The sequence below is a fragment of the Rhinatrema bivittatum genome, chromosome 2, assembly GCF_901001135.1.
Source record: "Rhinatrema bivittatum chromosome 2, aRhiBiv1.1, whole genome shotgun sequence".
In the NCBI taxonomy this organism is placed as follows: Eukaryota; Metazoa; Chordata; class Amphibia; order Gymnophiona; family Rhinatrematidae; genus Rhinatrema; species Rhinatrema bivittatum.
Window position 1 is genome coordinate 495334139 of NC_042616.1, and position 15236 is coordinate 495349374.

At 43.2% G+C, this 15236-nt stretch overlaps 1 protein-coding gene across 2 annotated transcripts in view; it reads right to left on the reverse strand.

Annotated features, from left to right (window-relative positions):
* The window catches only part of BLOC1S5 (biogenesis of lysosomal organelles complex 1 subunit 5), an 87434-nt gene that overhangs the window by 69827 nt on the left and 2371 nt on the right, over nt 1-15236 (reverse strand). For both annotated transcript variants that reach the window (XM_029590630.1, XM_029590631.1), the window contains exon 2: nt 6906-6988. In XM_029590630.1, the coding sequence (XP_029446490.1) occupies nt 6906-6988 (83 nt within the window). The remainder of the gene's footprint in view (nt 1-6905; nt 6989-15236) is intronic.

Genomic DNA, 15236 nt, shown 5'->3' on the forward strand with positions numbered 1-15236 from the left:
TATCTGTTATTTCAAATGTCATTTCAAATGACATTTGAAATGACAGGTACCAGGAAGTGGACAGTTATGTTCCCCGATGCTCAGCAAACTTTCCCCCAGCCCCCGCTTACCTGCCCTGGCCCCGTCCGGTCTCCGGTCCAGCCCGTCTGGTCTCCGGTGCAGCCCCAGTCCGGTCCCCTCCTCCCGAAGCAAAAAAAAACCAAAAAAAAAACCCGAAAAAGTAGCAAGGCTCGGGCCTGCTACGGTAGTCCCTTCTCCCTTCTCCTCTCCTCCCGATTTCGGCGCTCAAGGCGGCCGGGTGGGCGTGCATTCATCCAGGCAGAGGGAGCCGGCGGCGAAAGCGGCCTCGGCTCCCTCTGCCTGGATGAATGCACGGCCCCCGCCGGCAGTGAATGAATGCCCGTGCGATTTCAGCGCTCAAGGTAGTCACATGCCGTGACGTCACAGGCATTTATTCATTCACTGCCGGCGGGGGCCGTGCATTCATCCAGGCAGAGGGAGCCGGAGGCCGTTTTCGCCGCCGGCTCCCTCTGCCTGGATGAATGCACGGCCCCCGCCGGCAGTGAATGAACGCCCATGCCCGTGCATTCATTTCAGCGCTCAAGGCAGTCACATGCCGTGCATTCATTTCAGCACATATGATCAAATTTGAATTAATGACTGGAAGGGGGACAGTAAGCAAATCCACGGCTCTCGTGTTTTTTATTTTATTTATTTAATTTTTTTTTTTTATATACAGACATTCATCCAGGATATCATATCAGTTTACAGTGTAACACAAACAAACGCCAGGCATGGCTCTTTACATTGAACAAATAAAACAAGTTAACAAATGAATAAATGAGGGTGTGAATAACAAGGGGAAATTTGCATTAAATAATCAACGAGGTTTGTAAATATATACATATGTACAAAAGGAAGACACTAAGAAATAAGCAATTTAGGAGTGCTAAGAGGAGAGGGGGGAGTGGCGAGCAGAGGGAAGGGAACGAGGTGAGGGGGGGAGAAAAAGGTATGAGGTGAGGGGGGAGAAAAAGGTAGGAGAAGGGCGAAGTGAGGAAGGGTGGGCTATTTTTGTGATGATAAATTAAATTAAAATAAATTAAATTAAATTAAACCTTCAAAAGGGAAACTTTGATAAAATGAGAAAAATAGTTTAAATTAAAAAAAACAAACCCCAAAACCCCCAAAAACCTGAAAGGTGCAGCTATTTAACAATGCAACTTATTTAACAATGCATCTGTCTTGGAAGGAGGGGGAAAGAGGGGAGAGCCAAGCAATGTTTCAACTTCTTAGGTGTTTGTTTCAAGAGATCAAGTAATCAAACAGCACCATCTACTGGAGGAAACCTGCTTTCACTAGATGCAAAACACTCGGCAGGTCTCAAGTTTTTATTTAAAAAGTAAAAAACCCCAGTTTATCATCACAAAAATAGTCTCACCTTCTGTGTCACACATAAACCAAAGACTTTCTGCCTTTTTATCTTGTAGGAAGCATGTAAGAGTTTTATGTTCATGTACTGCTTTTGCACAAAATCTCCCCCATCTAAATGGCAACCTTCTTTTTACTTTGTTTTTAGATTCAGATTTAACAACTATTAGTTCCATAATGTGTTTTCCTCATAGGAACCTAATTGTCAAATGAGATGACATGAAAACAGTGGGAGCTGGACAAGGCTGCAAAATTTTCTCAGTTAATAGCCCCTCTACAGCAGCATCAGATGTCACATCAACAAACTCTGCTCAACCTATTTCAGACATGCAGTCTCTGGATTTTTAAGACTAAGACCAGTTAAATTCCAAATCAAATGAACTTTTTACTGTTTGTAATTATTCACCAGGTGTATCCCAAAGAAAGGCTAAGTCCTTCATGTCTTTTGAGTCTATGTCTAACTGAATATGTACTTACTGCAGGCTATTTTTTTGATGGGGGACCCTCTTTCTTGCTTATAAAATGGATAACCATGTCCTTAACCTTGGTTCCAACAATGAATAATTTTACCTTCAATTAAAAAGAGCAAGAGATTATAGATCTGGGGTGGGCAAATCTAGTCCTTGACTGCTGCAAGCCAGTTGTGTTTTCAGGATATCTATACTGAATATTCAAGAGATGCCTCTGCATACAATGGAGGCAGTGCATGCAAATACATCTCATGAATATTCAATATGGATATCTTGAAAACCCAACCAGCTTGTGACACTCAAGGACCGGTATTGCCTATTCCTGTTACAGATTTTAATATACTGGCTGACTCTTCAAATTTGAGGCTTGACAGAATACAGTGTGGTTAACTTCGGTTTGCAAACCCAGAAGTTGTGGTGCTCTCAGTAAAACTGTATTGTTGCCACAGATTTGGTGAATGTGTCTCTTAACTAAAACACAGTGGTTACAATCAAAAGGTGTAGTAACCATTATTTTAAAAGCCTACAGGAGCAGAAATACTCTTATGGTGAAAGAGCATAGAGAGGCCAATTCAGTTAAAGCGGAATAAAGAAGGTACCACTATATTTAGAATGAAATATGATTGCAAGGAACAGTCATCAGGACTGGGACCTATAGCAGAGGCTGTACAAGAAAAAATAAAATAAACAGAGCTTAAACACTGACAGTAGCTCATTTACATATACAGAGACAGTAGCTGGCATGATATATAAAACAATGGGTTCACATTGTATCGGATTTTCCAGTGACACTTAAAGTATGCCCTCTTCTGAATTCAGTATTTGCAAGTAACCTGATCCATGGGGATCCCCAAATCAGTTGAGTTTTTAGTGTATATATATATATATATAATATGAATATGTATGAGACATATTTGCATACAACAGAGGCAGTGTATGCAAATAAATCTCATGCATGTTCATTGCAGATATCTTGAAAACTAGACTGGCAGGGGAATTTCCAAGGAATCGGTTGAGATCCACTATCCTACAGGACAGAATCATGCCTAAAAGATACTGCTCTGGAATACACATTTTATTGAAAAAATGTAAAAGCCACAAGGTCCAAAGCGGTTTACAATTAAAAAAAAAAAAAAGAAGTCATTTATAAAAAACATCTTACAAAAAAAAATAAATCACGACAAAACAGCTGCATACAAACCAGCAATAATTTATAACTGCTTATATGCACTCAGCATGCCTAAATTTGAAAACTGATATTATTGCCTACTATCCGGGAGATATCGACCTATTGAATAGAATAATATGCTTGTTTAAATAAATGGGCCTTTAGCTGCTTTTGACATTGCACATATCCATTATTGTAAAAAAGCAAGGGTGTATTTCCATAATGATAGCCAAGAGAACTTTTCAGAAGCTGACATACATTTATTTTGAAAATTTGTATTCCGCTAATCCACAGATCTCAGCGGAAAGCAAACTCTTGCATAATAGAGTACAACAATAATTTGAAAACAAAATAAAATATTGTACAGATACAATACAATAACACCAATCAGTACATTAAAACTTAATACATCAGGAAAAGAAGACAACATAAACGTGAAAATAGTGGAACAAACCCACTGGGTCATGTTCTATCTGGGAATGCCTGATTAAAGAAATGAGTTTTTAGCAATTTATGGAAATGGAGCCAATCATTCTCTGATCTAATGAACGCAGGTAGTTCGTTCCATAGAATGGACCCAGCAACGCTAAAGATCAGATGACGAGAAGTCACCAGAAGCACTTGTGTTAATGAAGGAATTTCTAGCATATGTTGAGTGGATGATCGCAAATTACAGAAAGGGCGAAATAAGCGAATTAACGATATAATACATGCTGGAGCACTTCCACGAATGGTCTTCCATACCAAAGATAGAAGCCTTAAACTTCAATATCCAGATAATAGGTAGCTAATGTAGATCAGCTAGAATTGTGGGAAATGGGTTCGCACAGTCATGACCCAGTAATCAATCTAGCTGCTGAATTTTGGATTAATTGCAAAGCTTGAAGATGGGATTTTGGCAAACCTAGCAAAAAGAATTTACAATAATCCAAAGAGGACAAAACCAGAGATTGTGTCACTGTCCGGAAATTGCAGGTCAAAAGAAGAGGCTTCAATGAGCGCAAAAGATGGAGCTTGTAGTAAGCAGATTGTACTACTGACTAAATGTGAGACTGCATTAATAAAGTAAAATTGGTTCTTACCTGCTAATTTTCGTTCCTGTAATACACAGATCAGTCCAGACAAGCCCAAAAACTGATAGTGCTGTTCCCAGAACCATGAATCTGAGAAACTTCTGGTGCTCCTGACAGATGGGGATATGCAGATAAGCTTCGGTGAGATCCAGAGACGCCAAAAACTCTCCTCCCCCTACCGCCACAATTACGGTGCACAATGTCTCCAACCAAAAACGTGGTACTTTCAAACTCTGCTTGACTTTCTTCAGGTCTAGGATAGGTTGGAACGTGCCTTCCTTCTTGGGCACCACAAAATAGATGGAATATCTGCCTTGTCCCTGTTCGGACACTGGCACCGGTATAACTGCCTCCAGACTTAACAACCGCTGAAGCGTTCCCTGGACTCCTGCCCGCTTGCTTCGGGAAAGACCGACCACAGTGGGTGAGAAAGTTTAAAAGGCGCAGCCATTTCTCACCACGCTCAACACCCACCGGTCGAAGTGATCTTGGTCCACTTCCCTGACGAAAACATCTGGACCTGAAAGCGAGGCTGAGAAGAGAAAGGTTTCCGGCCAGACTTTCGATCCTCTGGCAGTCTATTGCCCTTTGTCTCTCACAGCGACTTCAGACGATCGAGGTCTTCACCAAACAGCAGTTTCCCCTGGAAGGGCAGATTACAGAGCTGCGATTTTGATGACAGATCTGCTGACCAGTTGCATAGCCCCGTCTGGACACCACCACAGACACCATAGCGCGGGCCGTGGTTCTCACCAGGTCATACAAGGCATCCATGCCATAGGTAACCCCTGCCTCCAGGCAGGCCGCCTGGACTGGGGAATTAGTCCCGAAGGCCGACTGCTCCTGCGGCTTCTGGATCCAACACAAACAGGCCCGCTGCATCAGACTTGCACATACTGCCGCCCAAAGCTGAGCCCCAGGACCTCAAAAGCTCACTTGAGATGCACTTCCAACTTCTGATCCTGAACATCCTTCAGAACGGAAGCTCCAGTCACCAGAATAGTGGTCTTCTTAGTGACTGCTGAAACTGCTGCATTCACCTTCGGGACCTTGAGAACATCCAGATAGTGCTGCAGAAGCGGATAAAGCTTGGACATCACTCTGCCAACTCGCAGACCCAAGTTGGGGGAATCCCACTCTCGGTTGATCAATTTCTGGATTTTCTTCGGAATTGAGAAAGCACTGGGGGGGGGGTCTCCGTAGGCCATCCAGAACCGGATTAACCCCTTCAGCATCTGAATCCTCCAGGGTTAGCTTAATCCCCAGCTCCTCCAACACCTGTGGTATAAGCGGGCGAAGCTCCTCTCTCTTGAAAAGCTGCGGGCTGAAGCTGGCCAGGGGCATCCAACCCCCCGTTCGCCCGGCTCAACCTAAGGGACGACCCTTCTGCAGGAGCCAGTCATCTCGGGGAGCAATTTTCCTTAAAATATCCAGTCAGTCCTGCAGGGTTAGCACCTCTACCATTTGCTGGAGGTAGAGAAATACTGAGGGACTGCAGGTGGCAGTGCCCAAAGTTTTGTTCTCTACCTCCATCTGCTGGTAGGGATGAATAAAACCTGCTTGTCTGGACTGATCTGGATATGTTCAGGAATGAGGAGTCAACTACCACCTCCAGGTTACAGGAGCTTAATTGGATAGCAATAGAATGCACCTCAAACAGAAAACTGGTAGGGGATTCTCCCAGGGGCGAGTGGGATAAGATCAGGATCTCAGGGTTTTTTTACGTTAAGAGATAAGTCTGTTCAAAATTAATGAATGGATGAGGGAAAACAATCAGGAAGACAACGTCCTGAAAGCTTGATTAATAGTTGAAGTAAAAGTGACCCCTAACCCAGAAAGAACAGAGAGGGATCAAGTAAATATTAAACAGAGTAGGGGAGAGCAAAGAACCCTGAGGAACACCCATTGGTAAAGGGACTAGATTAAAGGAATAGTGACCCATTCTGACCTGGTAATAGTGGTCAGAGGAAAGAAGAAAACCAAGATTAGACCGTAGGGGAGATCCCTAAACTTTGCAGATGGCCAGGTAACAGATTGTGGTTAACCGTGTCAAAGGCTGAGGATATATCAAGCAGCACCAGGAGGCATTGTATCCCCGAGTCAAAACCTTGACGAATGGAATCAAAACTAGAAAGCAAAAGACATTTAGTATTGTGACGTGGGCGAAAGCCAAATTGTGAACTGTCTAAAAGATTGTTATCCATTAAGTACTCCTGTAACTGGGATTGAACAATTTTTTCAATAACCTTAGCTAATAGAGGTAATGAAGAAATGGGACGAAAATTGGCACGATCTGTGGGGTCCAGACTAGCCTCTTTTAGGAGCGGCCTAATCACAGCAGTCCCTCAGATAAAGATGCATCAGACAACAAGCTAGCCCTGAAAGAAACTCTGGCTCTCTAACTACCTCTTCTTGTGTAACAGCAGAATATATAAAAAAGTTAATTTGTACTTCTAATTAGATATTCCAAAGTCACAGGGCAGGCAAATCACAAGGACTGAAATGTCTCATTTTTGTAAAGAAATTATTTTATTATGGAAGGGTTTATATTCAAATAGACAACTTGGCTCTTTCATCTAATCAGTATGCATGCGATTCCCTATCCCATCTCCACATATATGGTAAAAGTCACTCATAATCCATTAATCTTTACTAGGAAAATTTAGTATAAATAACTGCACTTGGAATTTGTTGCATGTCATAAAGAAACTTTATATTTAACAAAGGGAAAAAACAAACATACAACTGACGAAAAAGACTTACTTCAAATTCTTTAATGAAGTATCGTGCTTCTCCTTGAATAAATGGTCTGTGATCTAGCAGCCTGGAATGAATTTCTCCAAGATCTGTAGGGACAAAATCAGCAAAAAAAGACTTCAGTTTTTGTAGTAACAGAAAACATAAGACTCAGTGACTGAAAATTACTAACAGCAACAGATTTTGAAATAATAGGCTACAAGGGATAAACCAGCTTATGTGCTTGCTACCACAGGGCTTTCAGCGACTCTACCTGTAGTTTCTACAAAGCTTCCTACTTCCAATTTGAGACCAGTAAAAGGATGAAAAGGAAGGGAGGGTGGTTGGACCTAAAGTGAGTCCTGAAATGTAGAGCACTTGTCAACCAAATCTGTTTTTCTTTGTGTGACATGATGATGAATTTACTCCATTTGCTGTAATACTGATAGCAGGCATCTCAAATGTATACTTATCAACAAAGAATACAATATCAATGTGCCAACAATTGTCTTTTAATGTACTGATTCTACACATGAATCTCCCCTAGTGACAAATCTCTAATAACAGTGATCATATAGCATCATGTGACAAGCCAATCCTGGTTTTAGCACATTGCATGCAGGGAGTTGTGGTTCTGTTTTTCTTAGAGAACTCTGAACTATATCATATCTCCATGCATTCTGTTGGGAAAAGTCGGCATTAGCTCAACTCGCCCCTTTTGACGTATGGCTGTAGGGTCACTCCGTTTCCAAGACAAATAGTGAGCTAACTAGTTGCTTAGCTGTACTCCTTCCTCTTTTTACCCTGTTCTTTGAGTGAATAGTATTAGAATAATTAATAGATGAACATCTGAACTGTCCAAAGATGCAGCCTGGGAATATAGGAAAATAAATGCATGCTTAGACATGACTTGTAAAGCAATATGCAATGCAACTAAGTTCATGTCTGGTATACTTAAAATCTATGATATACATGGCAGGCCAGGCAATCTTAATTGGAAATTGTCACATGTCAGTTAAGTAGCAATCTGTAAGGTTAAGAAGATAGGTAAAAGTATGTTTGTTTACCGTAAACAGTGTTTTCGGTACATAGCAGGATGAATTAGCCATGCTGTCTTGGACGTCCCGCAGCAGCCCGAAGCGGGAACTTCTCCCCAAACATACAGAGCTGGCAGAAAAGATTAGAGACCGTCTAGGGAGGAGGGTGGGAATGCATGGCTAATTCATCCTATCTACGGAAAATACCATTTACGGTAAGAAAATTTGCTTTTTTCCCCCATCGATAAGCAGGCTGAATTAGCCATACTGTCTGGGAGTCCCAAGCTAGGGAAGATGAGGCACACTGTTTGGTATGGCACTAGGTGACAGTCCTTCTTGTGGTTATTCAGTCGATCCCTGTGAATGGTGGACAGTCCTAAGAGCCAATAGTGTAATGCAGTATTTCCTGTCCCATAGATGCATCTGACCTGGCTTGTTGCTGGAGACAATAAGGAGATGTGAAGGTGTGCAGTGAGGACCAAGTTGCTGCTTTACATATGTCTTAAAGGACCACTTTGCAGATGTCGAGCGGAGTGTGCTCTGAGCCCTTCTAGTACTCTTTTCCCCTCAAGAATATAGGCTGATATCTTAGGTTTCATTGTAAAATACAAATATTTACTCCACAAGAAGGATGCAGACTTCATACAAGGGACACTGACATACAAGATGGGGAATTTTTGACCAGAACAATACATTATCTGATTCCCTTGTTTAACTTAGAACTATAACCTCTTCCCATTAAACATGAGCTAAGACTTCCCAGGACAGAGACAGGTCACAAAAGGCAAAAACGACAAATCTGCTCAAAGATGAAAGACAGTCTATCAGACAGGAAAGCACTGACATGGCAGAGTAGTGCTGGTCAAGAGGTGACAGGACCAAGACAAGACCCTCATCCAAGGGCACCATGCAACAGGAGCATGGTGCTCCCCCTTCCTCAATAGAGCAGGGGGGGGGGCTAGTGTTCTGAAATGAAGAAACAACCCTGTTCGTCCTGCTGCTTATGCATGAGCTGTTTACATATGCATGTCTGGGCTATTAAAAGCAGGGAGAGAGGGTTAGAGGGGGCGACCAGCAGAAGACGATGCCAGAGGCATCATCCCATCCCTCTCTGCTACAAAGCAGAAGAGTTACAGAAGTCTACACGTAAGAGAGTCCTGCCTGTTATCTGGCTACCCATATTGAAACTGACTTCACTTCTCCAGGGCTGAGACAAGCCCCTTAGCCCAGTAAATGACAGGAACCAAGGCCACAAGCTGTCTTCAGCAAAGACTGTCTCTGAGACCTCCTGCCAGAGACTACTTTCGTTTCACCCTGGAGCAATCTCCTAAAGTTGTGGGGCTAGTTAGCTAACTACATTTATTAATATACCTAAAGCAGGTTGAAATCTCTAATATGTTTATGTTTACTAATGATGCAGAGCGTTATTCAGTATAAACCTTTGCTGTGTTAAGGATGTTAGAGACATGCATTTATCTTACTCTTAACTGCTAAGCCTGAAATGTCTGAAAATAAAGCAGTCTGATTCTGAGACAAACAGGTGTCCTTTCTTAGACTTTCTGGATTGCATATAAAAGTAATAAGTAGGGATGTGAATCATTTTTGAACAATTAAAATTATCGTTAGATAATTTTAAAATCGTCCAAAATCGTTAGAGTGCACGATACAATACAAATGCCCCCGATTTATCGTCAGGGACATTTGTGTTGTATCGTTAAATAGGGCACGGGAATTATTTGGGGGAGGGCGGGAAAACCGGCACACCAAAACAACCCTAAAACCCACCCCGAACCTTTAAAACAAATCCCCCACCCTCCCGACCCCCCCCCAAAGTGTTTTAAATTACCTGGGGTCCAGTGGGGAGGGGGGGTCCCGGCGCGATCTCCCGCTCTGGCCACGGCTTCGTTAAGAGAAATGGCGCCGGTGGCCCTTTGCCCTTATGTGACAGGGCAAAGGTAGCGCCGGCGCCATTTTGGTTCCTGGCTCCCGACGTCACACGTGCAGGAGGTCGCTCCCGGACCCCCGCTGGACTTTTGGCAAGTCTTGTGGGGTTCAGGAGGCCCCCCCCCCAAGCTGGCCAAAAGTCCCTGGGGGTCCAGCGGGGGTCTGGGAGCGATCTCCTGCACTCGTGACGTCGGGAGCCAGGAACCAAAATGGCGCCGGCGCTACCTTTGCCCTGTCACATAAGGGCAAAGGGCCACCGGCACCATTTCTCTTAACGAAGCCGTGGCCAGAGAGCGGGAAACGGCAGAACTGTTATAAAATTGTTTGGAGATTGACATTTCCTTTTTTCGTATTGGATTTAATGTTGATGGAAATTGTCTGAGTTCTTTTTTGAGTCGCCCTAAGGAAGAGGACCATGAGTATAGAGCTTAGCCACTACTGCTGCTTCTGGTGTGTGCTACAGCCTGCATGGAAGAGGAGTAGAAGAGCTGCTGGAGGGGGTAAGTAAAGGTAGCTTTTTAAGTTTATTTTTCTTGATTGACTGCCATTTTAATTATTTAATATTATGTGATGTGTCTGCTTTTTTTGAAATATTTTATTGGTGTTTGGAGAATTTTTAATAGTTTTTATGAGTTTTTAATTGTTGGATGTTATTCTGTTCATAGTTGTTGTGAAACATTTATTCTGCTTATTAGTATAGTTTTACAATTATTTCTGTGTGGGGATCTATAGCTGCTTGCTAGTTCTGTTTTCCTAATAAGAGGTGTACTGGTTTTTAGGGCCTGATTTAATATTTGTAGTGTTGCCTTTTCATAGATAGGGTTGCTCCTGTCTGAGTGTATTCCATAATACAGGTGTAACTGTGTGCTGATTAGTTTATGTGCATTACTACAGATCCTGGGAGTATGTTAGGTCGGTTCTGTGTCTGTTACAGAGATATTTTACTAGCATGTAAGTGTTTTATCAGTCTTGTTTGTTGTGTTTTCTCAAGAGGACATGCATTGGTGGTAAACTGCTGTCTTTTCATAAGTAGGGCTGTTGAGCCTGAAAGTAGAAGGAGTTTGAGTTGCTGTTACTGAGATGACACCAGAACATCTTTTTTGTAGGGTGAGTTGTATGGGGAATGTCATAATTCTGCTTTACATCCATTATTGTGGATCAGGGGCGTTCCCGTGGATGCAAACTGTACTTTTACATCTAGCCCTGTGACGATCATGGGTCAGTGTGTCACGCATGTGAGAACCATCTGTCAGGTGTGTCCCGGCAGAAAAAAGGTTGAGAACCACTGCCCTAGATAGCCACACTGACTATGTATGGAGATGTATGTGCATGTACTACCTCCACTGCATGCAAATGCATCTCATGCATATATTCACTGTGGATAGCATAAAAACCCCACTGACTAGAAACACTCAAGGACTGGACTTGCTTATTCCTATGTTAGAAGTTTTCTTTTTACTTATTTGGTAATATGGCGGGCTATACATTTTTGCAAATAAATAAATAAGTAAATGTGGTGGCTGCCTTAAAGTCAGTACTGGTGGAGCAGAGAATATTTATTTCAATGTGTCACTCTTCAGGAGAAGTGGTTGGAGGTCTTATGATTTTTCTTCATTTTTCCAGCTCTTGTAACTACAAGAGGTACTCGGTCTGTGGTTTTCCTTTCTTTGTACTGGAGTAGATTTATTCTGGGTGTTTTAAGTGAACAAGCAATCTTCCTGGAGATTTTTGGGAGTTGTAGACTTTTTGGTTGAAGGATTCAGAGCATATAGGCAATACCATTTGGCTTCACTGTGTATAATGGACTTTTCTGCATGTGGAGGGTAGAAGCTGGAACTATGAACGAAACTGAATCTGTCAGTTGGTTTCTTTTATACAGATGTTGGTAAATAGCTATTGTTGATGGAAACTGTGGTATCCTAAAAATCTGACTGGCATGTGGCACTCTGAGACTGGAGTATACGTTCTGCAGTTATTTGCCTCTCTCTCGAGGAGCAAGCAGGAACGTGCCACCAGTGCGCAGCAGGAAGCAATCTGCAGTGATATTGCTGTTGCGTTGAAGGCCTGCTTAAGGATGGACTCCAATCTTCTGTCCTGAGTGTCCTTCAATGCAGCCCCTCCTTCAACGGGAATGGTTGTTCGCTTTGAGACAGTACAGACCACGGCGTCCACTTTTGGAAAGCGCAGGCACTCCTTGGCCACTGGTTCCAGAGGGATTAAGGCTTCCAAGGCCAGACCTCCTTTAAAGCTGGTGTCCGGGGCAACCCACTACAGGTCAATCAGTTCCTGGATGGCTTCCATCATCGGGAAGTAGCATAAGGCTTTACGATGGGACACCAAGATGGGGTTCTTCTTTCATCATCATCTGAGGTGTCCAGGTCCCTGTCCAGGAGATTCTTAGTTAGGCGAGGCATTTGAGTAAGGCCAGGAGGATTTTGTGCTTCAGGCAGGGGTTGAGCCTGTGTTGCAGCCGGGGCTGATTGTGCCTGTACAAAAGGCTTGCTTGCAGCCCTTGGAAAAATCTAACCAGGAGAAGGTCCCTGGGTCCATGTAATCCCAGGGGGAGTCAGAATAGGGGCCCCTGAGGTGCCCTCCTGTGGAGAAGTCATCTCTGAGTTGCATAGGTCCGGGGAGCTATCGTATGTAGTGGCTCCAGACCCGTCCTCAAACAGTGAAGGACCAGGTTTTGGTCCCCCTCGGCTTCTTCACAATGCTGACACACACAGGACTCCAGTTCAGTGGACTCCAGTGGCAGGCTGTGCGAAGAGTGCCTTCTGGCCTTCTTGGACGCCGGTGCCATTGAATCTATGTCTAGGCACACAAGTAATTAGCTTTAATGTGCACATGTATTTGTGCGCGACCGTGATTATGCACACGGAATGCGCTCAGTTGAGCGCGCAGTTCAGAGTTGTGCGCACAGGTATGCGCGCGACTTTATGGGATGTGCATAAGTTATGCGCATCGGCCACTGGATTGCCCTGCGCATACTGCCGACGAGAAGGGTAGATGGCACAGACGACCCCCGTGTGTATGATGGCGCCCCCCCGAGGGTCTCCACACATGTGGACCCTTGCACCGGATCAGGGCCTAGCCCAACCAAGTCTGCTCAACCTGATCGGTGCTCCCCTTTAACTCGCCAGAAGAAGAGTCTGTACAGCAATCCAAGCTCTGGAGACCAGAGACCTGAATTTAAAAGTTTCCTTCTTACCTGGTCTCGGCACTTACCGCTTGTGTGTCGGACGGTCTCCAGCTGCGGGGGGGGGGGGGGGGGGGGGGGGGGGGGGGGGGGGGGGGGGAAGAGGCCTTTCAGCCACTATGGGGGCTAAGTCCACGCCGGGAACTGGCTACCGGACCAAGGCACACCTCTGAAGGATATCGGAGATCACCTCAGGAATTCTCGACTGGGGGAGGAACCCTTAGGTATCACAGCAGGAGAGTGGGGCTCGATCTTCTTAAGGTAAATTTATCTTCTTTTGTAATTTTCCTAACACTGTGCTAGTGTGTGGGATAGTGTCCGCATCTGCTAGGAGACAGAGATACTGAGGAATTGATGTCAGTTCAGGGGTATATCTAGGGTGACGTCAGCTTTGAAATCTGAATCTGTCTCCCATCTACTAGCACAGGAGCACATAACCCACTGGTCCTGAGCCCATCTGGCTACACGCTAGGAAAATATTTTTTTAATCATAAAAATTTAAATCTTTGCTTACTGCATTGATGAGAAATCTGGGACTGATCTGCATATACAGCACACAGTTTTTCGATACAATCTCTCATGAACTTCACCGTCAACCTCAGAAAGTTCTGACCTTTTCTGGAGTTTATACAGAGCAGAGTTTGGAAATTTCCCCTTTCAACTCATCATACAAAAAATATATTCAAATTCTGTTATCCCCTCAGTAATAGTACTTCAAAATCCCTTCCCTGCCAGATGCTTTGTGAAATAACATGAAAACCTGCTAAAAAGACATTTAGAAATTATATAGCATACCAGCCATACCATAAGAGCACTAACACCCACAACCTTACCTATGAAAAAACAAGACTGCAAATATAGAACACAGAACACTTAGTGTCAGAAAAACAAAGAAAGCCAGATTGCTCTAGATAACTACACAGAATCTACATCCTAGTTAGCAGAATCCCTCACCTCTGTCAAACATGCAGAATGCAGACGGACCCTTATCTAATACAGAATATAAGACCATAAATTAAAAACAAAGCTACAGAGAAAAACTAACTCCAAGAAGCAGGGAAGGGGGGGGGGGGGGGGGAAGAAACAGCATTCCTGCAACATTTCTGGCTTGGAGTGGTGGTGGTAGTGATTGCTAGGGTTGAGGAAAAAGCACCAACAAGGAGCAGTGATGAGGAATTTTAAGCACCTTACTCTGCAGTCTCCTCAAGCAGCAAGCACATGTGGCTATTATAGAAAGCATAGGCTTGCTATGTCAAATTTTTGGTGACACACTGGATTAAATGATTTTTTTTCCCCCAAGTTTTATATACCATCATTAAGATATAATCCATCACAACGGTTTATACAATGTTCAAAAAATCAAAAAAATAAAACACAGAAAATAAAATTATAAATACATAACAATATTACTTCATAAAGGAAAGTATAAGCGAGGAAGAAATATAAAATAATCACATGCATTAATTAAATCTAAAATACTAATTAAACTATGGTGCAAGGAAGAGGGATTCAGTTTTGTAAGGAATGGGAGAACCTTTTGGGGAAGGGGGGAATCTTTTCCAAAGGAATGGGCTCCACCTTAACCAGGATGGAACTAGACTGCTGGCGCTAACCTTTAAAAAGGAGATAGAGCAGCTTTTGAACTAAATCAATGGGGAAAGCAGACAGTCACTTAGCAGTGCATGGTTCGGAGGGAGGTATCTTCAAAAGATACTAATGAAGCATTAGAGTTAAGGCATCCCAAAAAGAGAGGTTCCAATAATAAGAAAAGTAGTCCAAGTGTCTATAATTAAAGACACACCGGAGCTAAAAGATTCCAATTTATCCCTGTCAATTGAAAAGCAGAATGTTAATACAAACAAAAAACACACTTTGAAATGTTTGTATGCTAATGCCAGAAGTCTAAGTAAGATGGGAGAATTAGAGTGTATAGCAGTGAATGATGACAAACTTAATTGGCATCTCAGAGACATGGTGGAAAGAGGATAACCAATAGGATAGAGTTATACCAGGGTACAAATTATATCGCAATGATAGAGAAGAGCAACTTGGTGGCAGGGTGGCGCTTTATGTCCGGGATGGCATAGAGTCCAACAGGATAAAGATCCAGCAAGAGACTAAATGCACAATTGAATCTTTATGGGTAGAAATCTCTTGTGTGTTGGGCAAAAGCATAGCGAC